General features: G+C 48.2%; 1 protein-coding gene across 1 annotated transcript in view; it reads right to left on the bottom strand.

Annotated features, from left to right (window-relative positions):
• Positions 1-10171: 10171 nt before the first annotated feature.
• Positions 10172-13024, bottom strand: part of man1a2 (mannosidase, alpha, class 1A, member 2) — a 136291-nt gene continuing 133438 nt past the window's right edge. Inside the window, exon 14 of the mRNA XM_030111875.1 lies at positions 10172-10342. Within this exon, the coding sequence (XP_029967735.1) occupies positions 10207-10342 (136 nt within the window). The 3' untranslated portion in view covers positions 10172-10206. The remainder of the gene's footprint in view (positions 10343-13024) is intronic.

Here is a 13024-nt window from a genome sequence, read left to right as displayed (position 1 = left end):
GGCGGGGTCACCCTGGACAGGTCTCCAGTCTGTCCCAGGGCGGGTCACCCTGGACCCTGGACAGGTCTCCAGTCTGTCCCAGGGCGGGGTCACCCTGGACCCTGGACAGGTCTCCAGTCTGTCCCAGGGCGGGGTCACCCTGGACCCTGGACAGGTCTCCAGTCTGTCCCAGGGCGGGGTAACCCTGGACCCTGGACAGGTCTCCAGTCTGTCCCAGGGCGGGTCACCCTGGACCCTGGACAGGTCTCCAGTCTGTCCCAGGGCTGACACACTCACACCCAGGGGCAATGTAGGGTGAGCAATTAACCTGACATGCATGTTTTTGGACCGTGGGAGGAAGCCGGAGAACCCGGAGAGAACCCACGCACACACAGGGAGAACATGCAAACTCCACACAGAAAGGCCTGAGCCCCGGCCGGTGTTTGAAGCCAGGAGCTTCTTGCTGTGAGCATATTTTAATAATGATCTAAATTCTCAGCGCAGATGTCCCGTTCATAAAGCCTTCTGATCTAACAGTGCGTGCTGCTGCACATCCAGTGGGGTGGATACACAGAGAAAGGAATGAAATCAAACGGGACTCGACCTGAGCTCATGAACACATGAAGCAGAGAGAACCTGACACCAACAGCCAATACACACAGTTAGCTTCAAGATGCTAACTCGCGATAATGCTAACGAGCAAAAACGGACATCTTAAGCAACATAAATACAGCCGGGAGCTGCACAACACTAACAGAAGATGCGATATCTACACATCATTTGGAACAGAACACACAGCGTCACTGATGCTCCTTCACCAGGAAGCCTCAGCGGCTGAACGTCGCAGCAGGAAGGAAGAGCGGCCGTCTTCAACAATAAGAGCGCCACTTCAACTTCACATACACGCAGTCAATCGCAGCTTGACAGCTTAACACCGGCACAACGAAAAAAGTGAACACCGGCCCTTGTGGCCCTAGCATCCGACCGATTAGCCACGCCGGGCCTGATTTTAACTGATTGCATTAGGGCACAGCAGATCGATCAGCTGTGTCAGCTAGCTGCTGTTAGCAGAGCAGCTTCAGCATGCAAGCATGCACTGGTGAAAACGTGCACTGGTAACAATGTGCCCGTGCCAAAATGCTGCAGCTCATCAGGCACAGTTTGTGGACTTTTATCAGCAGCAACAATGGATTTGAACATTTGAATGTCACCAGCGTTATTTCTTGTTCAGTCACGTTTCTCTTCTTATTGCATTTTTATTAAAACAAATACAAAATTTGGAATTATTGAAAAATGTGTATTTTAAGGAGAATTCTGTTATAATTTTACTGATCCAGCATGATCCAGCTCAGTGTGAGGCCCTGATCCAAACTGGACCACAAATCTCAGTTACATAAACTGCAAGTTGGAAGCTTTTAAAACGAACACAGACAGCGTGAGTCAGAGGAAAGATGTGACCGCCATCCCGACAATTTCAGCATTTATGAAATATAAAAAGAGAAAACTCATTGTAGCCGCATCTGAACCTCCCTTCAGTAGCACGTATAAAAATCTACATTCCATTAAAATCCATGGAATCAGCAGCCGTGCAGCCACACTGGAGCTGATCATGGTCAAAATGAGAAAACCTTGTCCCTGAGACACTTTTTGAAACTGAGAGAGGTGGAGCTGAGGGGAGAACCGGCTCAGCAGGGTCCAGGCCTCCAGCTCCTGGAGCGTGGAATTCCCATCAGGACCGGACAGATGAGGGAAAACACACACACACACACACACACACACACACACACACACACACACACACACCCTCAGGGTGGCTGCATGTCCTCTGACCTCTGACCTCCCAGCAGAGCCTGAGGACTGGACTTTCCCAGTCACCGCTCACAGCATGGAGACATACCAGCACCGCCCAGACCGCACTTTCCCGTTTGACCTGGGTTGAGGCAGCAGCGAGGCCTGGCGGGGTCAGGAGGAAACCCACCAACACCTGTAAAGCAGCGGTCGGCAACTGGCGGCCCGTGGGCCAAAAGTGGCCTGTGAACATTGCCCACCAGATGATTTAGAGCAGGGATGGGCAACTGGCGGCCCGCGAGCTGCATACAACCCGCACCCTCACTCCGTACGACCCTTACATTAATTTTTGAAAATGATAAAAAATGTGTGTTTTGCCGCACTGGTTCAGTTGTAATGACAAACTTTGGCCACCAGGTGGCACCGTGAATGGAGACGCCCTTCTTTCCAGCAGCGTTCTCCACCAGTGAGGAAGAGAGAGACAGAGCCATGGCGAAGAACGAGGGATAAAGAAAACTAGAAAACTGAGTGTTTCAGGTTAAATGGGAAGCAGAATTTCTGTTTACAGAACGTAAAGGCAAACCTATGTGCTTGGTCTGCTTGGAGACCCGACCTGCAATGAAAGATTTTAATTTAAGTCGCCACTATAATATGCTGCACAAAACAAAGCCTCCCTGCCGTTCGCCTTTGAGATGAGTTGATTGTATTTTTTGTGTATTCATAGAGAAAGTTTAAATGTAAAAAAAAAGTTTAGTTTAAAAATTCACAAAATGAGTTCTGTAATTGTTATGTTTTTCTGTAGCTCCCTGCCATCTTTGAAAAGGGTTGATTTGTATGTTTTATTCATAAGAGCCCTTATGTAAGTGGCTCTTAACCACAGTAAGTGGCTATTTTTTGTTGGCTTCAAACCTTTTGTATTCTCATTTTCAAAGAAGATTACAGCTTTTATACATGTATTTGAGCATGAAAGTGTGAAGTTATTGTACTGTGTGTTGGGCCAGTAAACATATAAAAATGTGTAAAATGGCAGTTTTATCATGTCTGGTTAAGTGTGCGGTCTGATGCAGCCCTCTGGTAGTGCTAACAAAAAAAAAGTGGCCCTCTCCATCATTTCAGTTGCCCACCCCTGATTTAGAGAATGTGAGGCAGCTGCTTCACGGAGGCAGTAACTCCGTCCGTTAACCTGTCAGTACCCATCTCCTCCTAGACCTCCTTCATTACCTGTGAAACACCTGGAACCCTCTGATTCAGTGAACCACCTGCAGCTCCTGCTGCCTTCAGGAACACTTCGTAAAAGTAGCCTGCTGTTAGATACCACCGGTGTCTCAGTCAGCTGTTAGCTTAGGTGTTAGCCACCAAAGAACTGGCTGGCTTTGAACGATTCCTTCGTGCTCCAACATCAGTCGGCGGGATGCATCTCAACTTCTGAGATGGTGGAAAGAAGATTTAAACGCTGAGCGTTGTTACTGACGGACAGTTCAGTTCTGAGAGGAAGGATCTGAGCAGCGTAGCGGTGGCTGGAGAGAACGAGGGAAACATTGTTCTGGTAGGTTTAGTTTCTGGTTTAGCGGCTGTTTACTGTTCTATTGTTGTTTTATCTTCATCTTGTTGTTCAGGGATCATCGTGTTGCTCTCAGGAGTGAAGCTGCAGCTGTGAGGCGTTCAGGGTCCAAAGTCACAATCCGGCTCTTTTCAGATCAGAGGTCTTGTCAAACATTTGTAAAGACTCACAGTTGGTGAATCTATATGTTTGTTTCTAAGGAAAAGTGATCATTCACAACATTGAAATGGTTCTAAATTGTTAATAATACAATACAGAATTATAACTATTTATTATAATGTACATTTATAATGTTCTTTCCACATTTCACACATTCTTGTCTTAAAAGACAGTTTATTTAACAAGTTGGTGACTGAAGACAGCAGCACAGTAATCCAGGCTGCTGCTGTCAGGAGTTTCATAATTCCGCTTATTGTTTGTTTACTCTACAGAGTGAAGCAGGAGACTCTGAAGTTATCAGCAGCAGTCTGTGACAAATACAAGCTACTTTTTTAAACCATTGACATCATTGTTTTAATGTTCAAGATTGGATCGTTGTTTAGATTCCAATAAATGATCTTCGATTATGTGTGTGCCCACCCCCCGAGCCCGTGATTCAAATACCCAAACAAAAATTGACCCGACGCCAAATCAATTTGCCGACCCCTGTTGTAAAGTCACATTTAAAGAGGGCGTGATGAAGACAATGCTGCAAACTCCAATGCTGCTGTGCTTCTTTACACAGGAGAAACATACACACACAATGAAGAAAATCCCTCAACCCAGAATCATACCAGGGATCATGCCACTGTGAGGTAATAGCATTAACCACTTCATTCCACAACAAGCCAGCAACTAAACCAGCAACCTAATCAGCAACTAAACCAGCAACCTAATCAGCAATTTCAGCAAGAGGTTCAGGCTCACACACCAGTGTTACTAGCTACATGCTACATGCTACACGCTAAAGCCTTGCAGGGTTTACACACTAGTGCTGCTACATGCTACATACTAAAGAGTTTCAGGCACATACACCAGTGATGCTACATGCTACATGCTAAAGCCTTTCAGGGTTTGCACACCTGCGATGCTACATGTTAAATATAGCTAAAGTCTGACTGACATTAGCAGTGAGCGGAGCACTGCCCTGTGCACGCTGTGGACATGCTAAAGTGGAGTCTTCAGGGCTGTTGGAGGTCTGAAAAGAGCACTGCGTCCTTAACCTGGCCTAACCCTGACCAGACCTAATCCTAACCAGACCTAACCCTGACCAGACCTAACCCTGACCAGAGCTAATCCTGACCAGACCTAATCCTGACCAGACCTAACCCTGACCAGACCTAATCCTAACCAGACCTAACCCTGACCAGACCTAACCCTGACCAGAGCTAATCCTGACCAGACCTAATCCTGACCAGACCTAACCCTGACCAGACCTAACCCTGACCACACCTAATCCTGACCACACCTAACCCTGACCAAACCTAACCATGACCCAACTTAACCCTAACCTAACCTAAATTAACCTAGCTTAGAAAAACCCAACGTAACTCAAACCAGGCCTAACTGTAACCACACCTAACCCTAATCCACAGCCTAACCTGACCGAACTCTAACCCAGGACCTTCACTGCCCCAAACCTCTGTCCAGTCCACACGACCATCACAGGGTCCCACTCCCTCAGCCTCTCAGTGTCCTGCCCAACGACACTACAGCACAGAGCGAGTCGGGACTGAACCACCAGCTTTGTAACTGGAAGACATTCTACTGACGGAGCCTTTTGTTCCGTCTTCTTTTGATTTTTGTGGTTGTGCACCAATAACCATCTCAGCATCCAACCTCTGCCGCAGCTCTGCTGGAGCCGCGGTGTGTTTGCTGCCCGGTGTCCGGAAAGACGGGCTCCTCCTGTGTGTTGGACATTTCAGATGCTCTGGTGAAACGGCCAGTTGTATTTGACGGAGGCTTCGCTCTCGGCCAGGCTCCTGGATCGGAGCCCTGGAGGGGCTGACAGACTTACTGTGGCCTCCTGGTTATGAATGAAGGCAGCTGGGTGTGAGGTGTTGGGTTTCTGTGTTGATCCGGCTACCTGCTCAGAGGCGTGACTCATTGTCTCCAGGCCAGGCTGGGTAAAACCCATTAACACATTAAACAAAGCCAGACACAGGAACACCATTGATTTGCATGTGCGTTCTGGTCATATTGTACCTGGGCGAGCAAACAGTCTCACTCACACAAGAGCACCATAAAATCCTTCCACCACTCCACTGACGCAGCAGGAGCATCTGACTCAGCCTGACTCGGCCGGAGAGATGGTCTCTGACGTCCGGCCCCACCCGCCTGGCCTCCACTCGGCTGGCCCCCACCCGCCTGGCCCCCACCCGCCTGGCCCCCACCCGCCTGGCCCCCACCCGGCTGGCCACCGTGCTGCCTGCACCACGAGCCTCCACCCTCCGCCTTATCGCTGCACTTTAACATCTTCTAGCCTTGTGATGAAAACAAGCCTCTGTCTGATTTGTATCATTCAACCTCATTTTGTTCTCTCAGCTTCTGGCAGAACAAGATTCGGGACCCTGGCGTCCTTGTCCTGCACACCTTCTCTGATTGGTCAGATTTCCCAGCTTTTCTTCTGCATCCTGTCAATTGTCCAAGAATGTCCAAGAAATTAAATATGGAGAGTGAGTGTTGAAGGAGGCGGAACACAGAACACGGCGTGATGAGAGGAAGTGTGGTGCCGGCAGGAGGAAACCACCAGAGCCCTGTACAGCCGTCTGCAGCGGCTGGACCGACACGTCCAACACCGTCCAACAGCCACCAAGACCATCCAACAGCCACCAACACCGTCCAACACCATCCAACAGCCACCAACACCGTCCAACAGCCACCAACAGCCACCAACACGGTCCAACAGCCACCAACACCGTCCAACACCGTCCAATAGCCACCAACACCGTCCAACAGCCACCAACACCGTCCAACAGCCACCAACACCGTCCAACACCATCCAACAGCCACCAAGACCATCCAACAGCCACCAACACCGTCCAACAGCCACCAACACCGTCCAACACCGCCCAACAGCCACCAACACCGTCCAATAGCCACCAACACCGTCCAGCAGCCACCAACACCGTCCAACAGCCACCAACACAGTCCAACAGCCACCAACACCGTCCAACACCGTCCAACAGCCACCAACACGGTCCAACAGCCACCAACACGGTCCAACAGCCACCAACACTGTCCAACAGCCACAAACACCGTCCAACACCGTCCAACAGCCACCAACACGGTCCAACAGCCACCAACACCGTCCAACAGCCACCAACACTGTCCAACAGCCACAAACACCGTCCAACAGCCACCAACACCGTCCAACAGCCACCAACACCGTCCAACAGCAACCAACAGGCCAGTCAGCAGGATGAGGGACGCGGCGCTGCCAGAGAATCATCCAGAAACACAACTGGAATTTGAACATAATGGTATAATTATATTACTCCTTATTCTAATTATTTTTACATTGAACCATTTGATGAGTTTGTCGGTTCACCGAGTGTAAACATCTCCTACATGAACACTTCTCTCCTGTAGAGGTCACTGACGAGTCAGACGCTGGAGACGGTCCTCAGTCAGATCAGAGACCCAGGATCCATCAAGTGCCGGTCAGGAGCTTCCCACCATCAGCATGAAGACTTTCTCAACTCTCTTCATACAGAACTTTAAAAACAACTGCTGGAACAAAGTTCTGCACCAAGGCAAGAATGGAAAAGCTACAACAGAACTAAATGTCGACCAGAAACGCGTTCTGGAGGTTTGAATGACTCCATTTCATCCGACTACAGCCTTCATTACTTTTATCAAACATGTGAAGATCTGTGTTTAATGACTTTATTAAATCCAGTCAAAGACCTGGACTTTCTTGAAGACCTGGACCACAGGCTGGACTCCACCCCAGACCTCAGCTGATTCCTTCACACTCTGCAGGTCTTTCCACTGAACGCTGGATTAACTCACATCACCAGTGAATTACTGAAGTTTAAAAACTTCACATGGAACATTTTAACGTTCAGTCACTTCAAGATTTTCCTAAAAATGTTTTCCTCTTGGGACAGAGAGTTTCAAAACATGAGCAGAGCTCTGAAAGGAAAATCCCTAACGGTGACGACCGGCTGTGCCGAGCCGAACCGAACCGGTGGTGTTGAAGTGAGGAGCGTCTGAACTCCTCCTCCTCAGAGGGGGTTCTGCTGTGGGAGGTCAGCACTGTTTCTCCTCCTCACCTCCTCACCAAGCAGCAGGGGACTGGACAGGATCTGACCCTTGACCCCGACTCCTCACTCCGGTTCTTTGAGTTCAAACACGTCGGTGAGAAGTGGTCCTAATGTTCTGGCTGATGGTGCTGTACCACAGAAACACTGCAGATCAAACTCATGTATCTGCCGACGGCCAAACACTTTTCATAACATCTTTATTGAATTTGTCTCAGTTTTAAACATATTTACAGATAGCTTCATTTTCATTTTATTCTTTTTCTTTTTTCGTTCAGTAAAAATACAAATACAGAACTCCGTTTCCAAAAGCCACGAGGCTCCGGCGGCTCGCCGGCCGCTCCGGACGAATGAGGAGGAGGAGAGACGGAGGGGGGACAGACGAGGACAGCAGCGGTCCGTCGGGGATCAGAGACGGACTGCAGAACCGAGGCTGAGGTCCATTTCCCAAAACGCTTCCTTCTCTTCATGGTTGTGAGATTTCAAATAAAAAAAACTGAATTTCCCGGTGGAATAAATCCTCCTGCAGCGGTGAAGCAGGAGCAGAACCGACGGAGGCTCTCTGCAGCTCCACCACGAGGCCTCAGACCCAACCGCCAGCGCTGTGGAACTGCAACAGTCAGGCAGGCCAAAACATTAGAACCACCTCCAGGATGATGCTCTGCAACTGAACCAGCATCCCTCTCTCCAAGCTGCGCTCAGCGAGAACTCCACCTTTCACCTGGGTGGAGAACTCCAGCCTTATCTGTTCCCATCAGTCATTTCAAAGATCTGCTGAGGGCAAGCTGAAGGATTTCAAGGCTTTTTTTATCCATAATATGATGAAAATCAAATGTTTATTAAACACTAGAAGACTCCTAATCTGTCCTCATCTCCAAACATGACTTCTGGATGAGAAATGCTTGAAACCCGTCGTTTGAAAAGCTTTTCGTGTGGGAATTAGGCAGGAAACTCTTGTCTGTGACCTTCAAATGTTTTTGAGATGGAGATGAATAGAATGGCTCCAACAGCTGATTCAGTGTTCATATGAGGAAGAGGAGGAGGAGGAGGAGGAGGAAGAGCCCTCAAATGAGACGAGTGCTGACGGACTGGAGGGTTGAATCAAGGAGGAGAAAAACGTTTTCAAACTCAACAAATACCAGAAAGAAGGAAGGAGGCAGAAGATGTGAGGGAGCGGTTCATCACTGCTGGAGGAGGATGGCCACTGAACTCTCTGCACGAAGTGCTGCAGTTTTTAAAGCCACCACAGGAGGGCACACTCACAAAAGCTGGGCTGAAACTCATCTGTGTCTCCGGAAACAGAAAAATCCGGATTTTGAAGAACTAAATGGTAGAAATGCTGACCGGGATGAGAAGAGATCTTAACAAGCTGCAAGTGAGGACTGTCTAGCAGCAGACAGGGTGACGGAGGAGGAGGGAGGAGGGAGGAAGAGGGTGACGGAGGAGGAGGGAGGAGGGAGGAAGAGGGTGGAGGAGGAGGAGGAGGAGGGAGGAGGAGGAGGAGGAGGAGGGAGGAGGAGGAGGAGAGAGGAGGGTGGAGGGAGGAGGGAGGAGGAGGAGGAGGAGGAGGAGGAGGAGGAGGAGGAGGGAGGAGGGTGGAGGAGGAGGAGGAGGAGAGAGGAGGAGGAAGAGGGTGGAGGGAGGAGGGAGGGAGGAGGAGGAGGAGGAGGAGGAGGAGGAGGAGAGAGGAGGGAGGAGGAGGAGGAGAGAGGAGGGAGGAGGAGGAGGAGGAGGAGGAGGAGGGAGGAGGAGAGAGGAGGGAGGAGGAGGAGGAGAGAGGAGGGAGGAGGGTGGAGGGAGGAGGAGGAGGAGGAGGAGGAGAGAGGAGGGTGGAGGAGGAGGAGGAGAGAGGAGGGTGGAGGAGAGAGGAGAGAGGAGGAGGAGGAGAGAGGAGGGAGGAGGAGGAGGGTGGAGGTCTGGTGTCTTTAAAGAAACTGGAATGATCAATGAGGAAGCCGGCTGTGGTTACTGTTCCACCCACGATGGTCCATTTCTGAAAACTGAGGCTGAGAGGAGGAGGAGGAGGAGGAGGAAGAGGAGGAGGAGGAGGAGGAAGAGGAGGGCCACTGCTTCCTCACACTGACGATAAGACAATCTGCAACAGTTCAGGACAGAGTTGGTCTGATCAGGCAGAAGGCAGACCGGACCGGACCAGACCAGACCGGACCGGACCGGACCAGACCAGGGCTTCGATTCAAACCCTGTGTCCACAAAACCAAAGAAAACCACGTCTCATCAACAGACCCTGTAAAGTCCAGGGTGTGTAAAGTCCAGGGTCTGTAAAGTCCCGGAGTCTGTCCAACTGGAAGAGAGCAAAGACAAGAGTCACTTCCATCAGTCCAGCATCAGTTAGTGTGACTGTAATCCTTCATGGAATCCCAGAGACACTGGGAAAAGTTTGGCTGAAGAAGGACTAGAAACAATAAAAAACCACCGACAGGAGCCTGAGGCTGGAGCCCAGTCCTCCAGCCAGCCGAGCCCCGCCAGGAAACCACAGAAGAAGAAGAGGCTCCTCCGTGGCGTCCCCAGGCACAGTCTGAATGGAAGTTGGTCTGCTGTTTGTCCGCTTGTTTCTTTTCTCCTTGTCTGAAGGGAGCAGGACCGAGCGGCGCCCCCTGCTGGTCCGTCCGGCCTCTACCGTCGGGCCGGCTCGCTGCCCGGCAGGGTGATGTTGCCCAGGTGGAGCACCGGCAGCGGGTGAGCCTCCGTGTTGAAGACCCAGCTCTCCAACGGCATCAGGTCGTCACTGGAGAACAGCAGGTAGAGATACCTGAGAGAGAGAGAGAGAGAGAGAGAGAGAGAAAATGACCAGCAGGAAGCAGGAGGAGCGTTTCCCACAGAGCGACAGCGCCGCCTGCAGACAGAGTGGAGCAGAGGCAGGAGATAGAGTTACTTTACTGATCCAAACTGGGAATTTCTGTTGTGACAGCAGCTCAGAAAAAACAAAAACAAAAATACATTTATATGTCTAATTTACACAGGAACATTTTTTTTATACAATAATACTAGACTACACACACACACACACACACACACACACACACACACACACACACACACACACACATATATAAAGGCTGTGATTTTAAAACATTAGTTATGATTAATTAATTACAGAAATTGAAACGCGATAAAAATATTGCAAATTGTCGCGGAACGTTTGTCACTGGACGAGTTTCATCGGGACATATTTCGCTGCGACACAACAACAGAGATTCCAACATGAACGAAACAGCTCCCGACGACAGCGCACTGCTTGGCTCTGCCCTGTGTGAGGTGTTCTCACTCGCAGGTAAGGTCGTTTCGAAGAAGAGGGCAGCTCTGGGTTCTGAAAACGTTAACAAGCCAGTGAGTCTCAGCAGCTGGCTGACAGAGAAGGCCAGTGGGTCAATGCAGAGACTTTCTCTCTGGGTGTTGGAAAGGATAAGGAATACGAGTTGATTGAGGTCAATCACTGGCACTTTATTTATTTTATCATTAATATGTTACAAATGGCACCTCATGTTGACTGTTACGTTTGCCAAAGTCACTGACAGAGTTGTACTGAACGTATCTTCATTTTTGAAATGAATATGCAGTGGACTAAATACTGCTTAAACAAATCTCTTATGGCTGCTGTGTATTCTGTGAAGCATAAGAGATACTGTATGCTTTCTAATGGTCAGAGTTGTTTTGCACTTTACTGGAATGTTCTTGCAGTTAATAGTTTACAGAAGGTCCCTTTATAGGCTACCTAAATCTCTTTTTTTACTCTTACGTTTCTTTTATACAGTTTTATATATAAGGCTACCACCGTTTCTAGAAAGATTTACAGTATGTAATCTAAAATTGTTCTTATAAAAACAAAAGTTGCACTAATCAGTGTGTATTGGTTTGTTTGTCTTGGTTAAATTCCTCCTTCCTTGCTAAAAAAAATGAACAATGTTTTGTTGCTTAAACTTATGTGTCACTATATTGATTCACTATACCAAAACCCATTAGAAAAAGAAAGGTTCTCACTGACCTCGGGTCAAATATCAATATGCAATTAATTGAGATTAATTAATTACAAAGGCCCTAATTGGTTAAAGATTAATTTTTTTCATTGAGTCCCACCCCTAATATATATATATGTGTGTGTGTATATATTAGGGCTGGGCACGTTAACGCTTTAACACGTCAGTTTCCCTTCAACACACAATCTGTCTTAACGAGGCACAATTCGGCCTGACTGAATTCATCCTGTCTTCTCTGTCTGAAGGTCAGAGAGAGAATGAAGTTTGAGGAAGTGTGTGCTCAGAACAAACTTCGTTTTTCCTCTGCTCTGCTCTTGCTGGTGTGTGTGTGTGTGTGTGTGTGTGTGTGTGTGTGTGTGTTGGGGGGTCGGGGGTAGCTATCTTGGTAAAGACTTGGTATTTTACGTTTTTAAGTTACTATAAATCATATTTGATAAATTGTAAAATTATTGTTGTTAAATTATGCCATTTGCAAAATTCTTGTAAAAAAACAGGGTCCCTGTCCCCGACTGGGGGCAGGATGATCAGTACAGAGGACTTTGAATTCATTATTGTTTTATGTGCATAATGCGATTAATCGCAGAAAAAGAAATTTAATCGTTGCCCAGCACTAATAAATATATATATATTAGGGCTGTAAAACGATCAAAATTTTTAATCAGATTAATCACAGCTTACAAATTAATTAACCATCATTAATCACAAATAATCGCAATTTCTAACTGTGTCTGAAATATACCCTTTTTTCCTCTATTGTATTAACAAAACAATGACAGGACGTGATTATATATATTTAACACGTGATCAGGGGTGGCTCGCCACTAGAGGGCGCCAGGGCACCGCCCCACCATTCGTCACTCACCACATTATCACTCATACTAAAAAATATATATAAAAAAAATAAATAATAAATTACAAATATTATGGAGTGAATGTTTATCTATTTTTCTATGAGCATAATAAAAACTATGTGGGGAATGATGATGAATCAGGCTGTTTCATTCATCCGTGCTGTCTGATTAGTGACGTAGATCCGGTTTCCGCTCTGGGGCGCAAAACTCTTTGGCCATAGACTCTGGTTGAAAGTTGGACATGCGCAGTCGCTCCTCTTCAATACAAGACACAGGGCGGTTTGGGGGCGCACATTTCATGCGCTCACAGCTCACAACAAAGGGATTGTTTTCGTACCACCACCCTCCCGCCATGCGAGGCGCTGACATGTAGCCGACAGACTGATCAAGGCAGGAAGTTGCAGACGATAAATTGGAGACGCAGATTCCCTGACGACTCTGTGGAGAACTCAGAGGCAGGTATCTCAGCTGGCAGAGAAACGCTGCACACTGGGTCCAGGTGATCCTCAGAGAGGAGCTACAGAGGGCAGCTCAACAGTGTGAATGGTAAAAACACACAATGTTTTTAATACTGCTATATTGTGAGACACACATCTTAATACAGGC

The sequence above is a fragment of the Salarias fasciatus genome, chromosome 16, assembly GCF_902148845.1.
Source record: "Salarias fasciatus chromosome 16, fSalaFa1.1, whole genome shotgun sequence".
NCBI lineage: Eukaryota > Metazoa > Chordata > Actinopteri > Blenniiformes > Blenniidae > Salarias > Salarias fasciatus.
The sequence above is the reverse complement of the archived record's forward strand: the minus strand, read 5'-3'. Positions and strand labels throughout refer to the sequence as shown.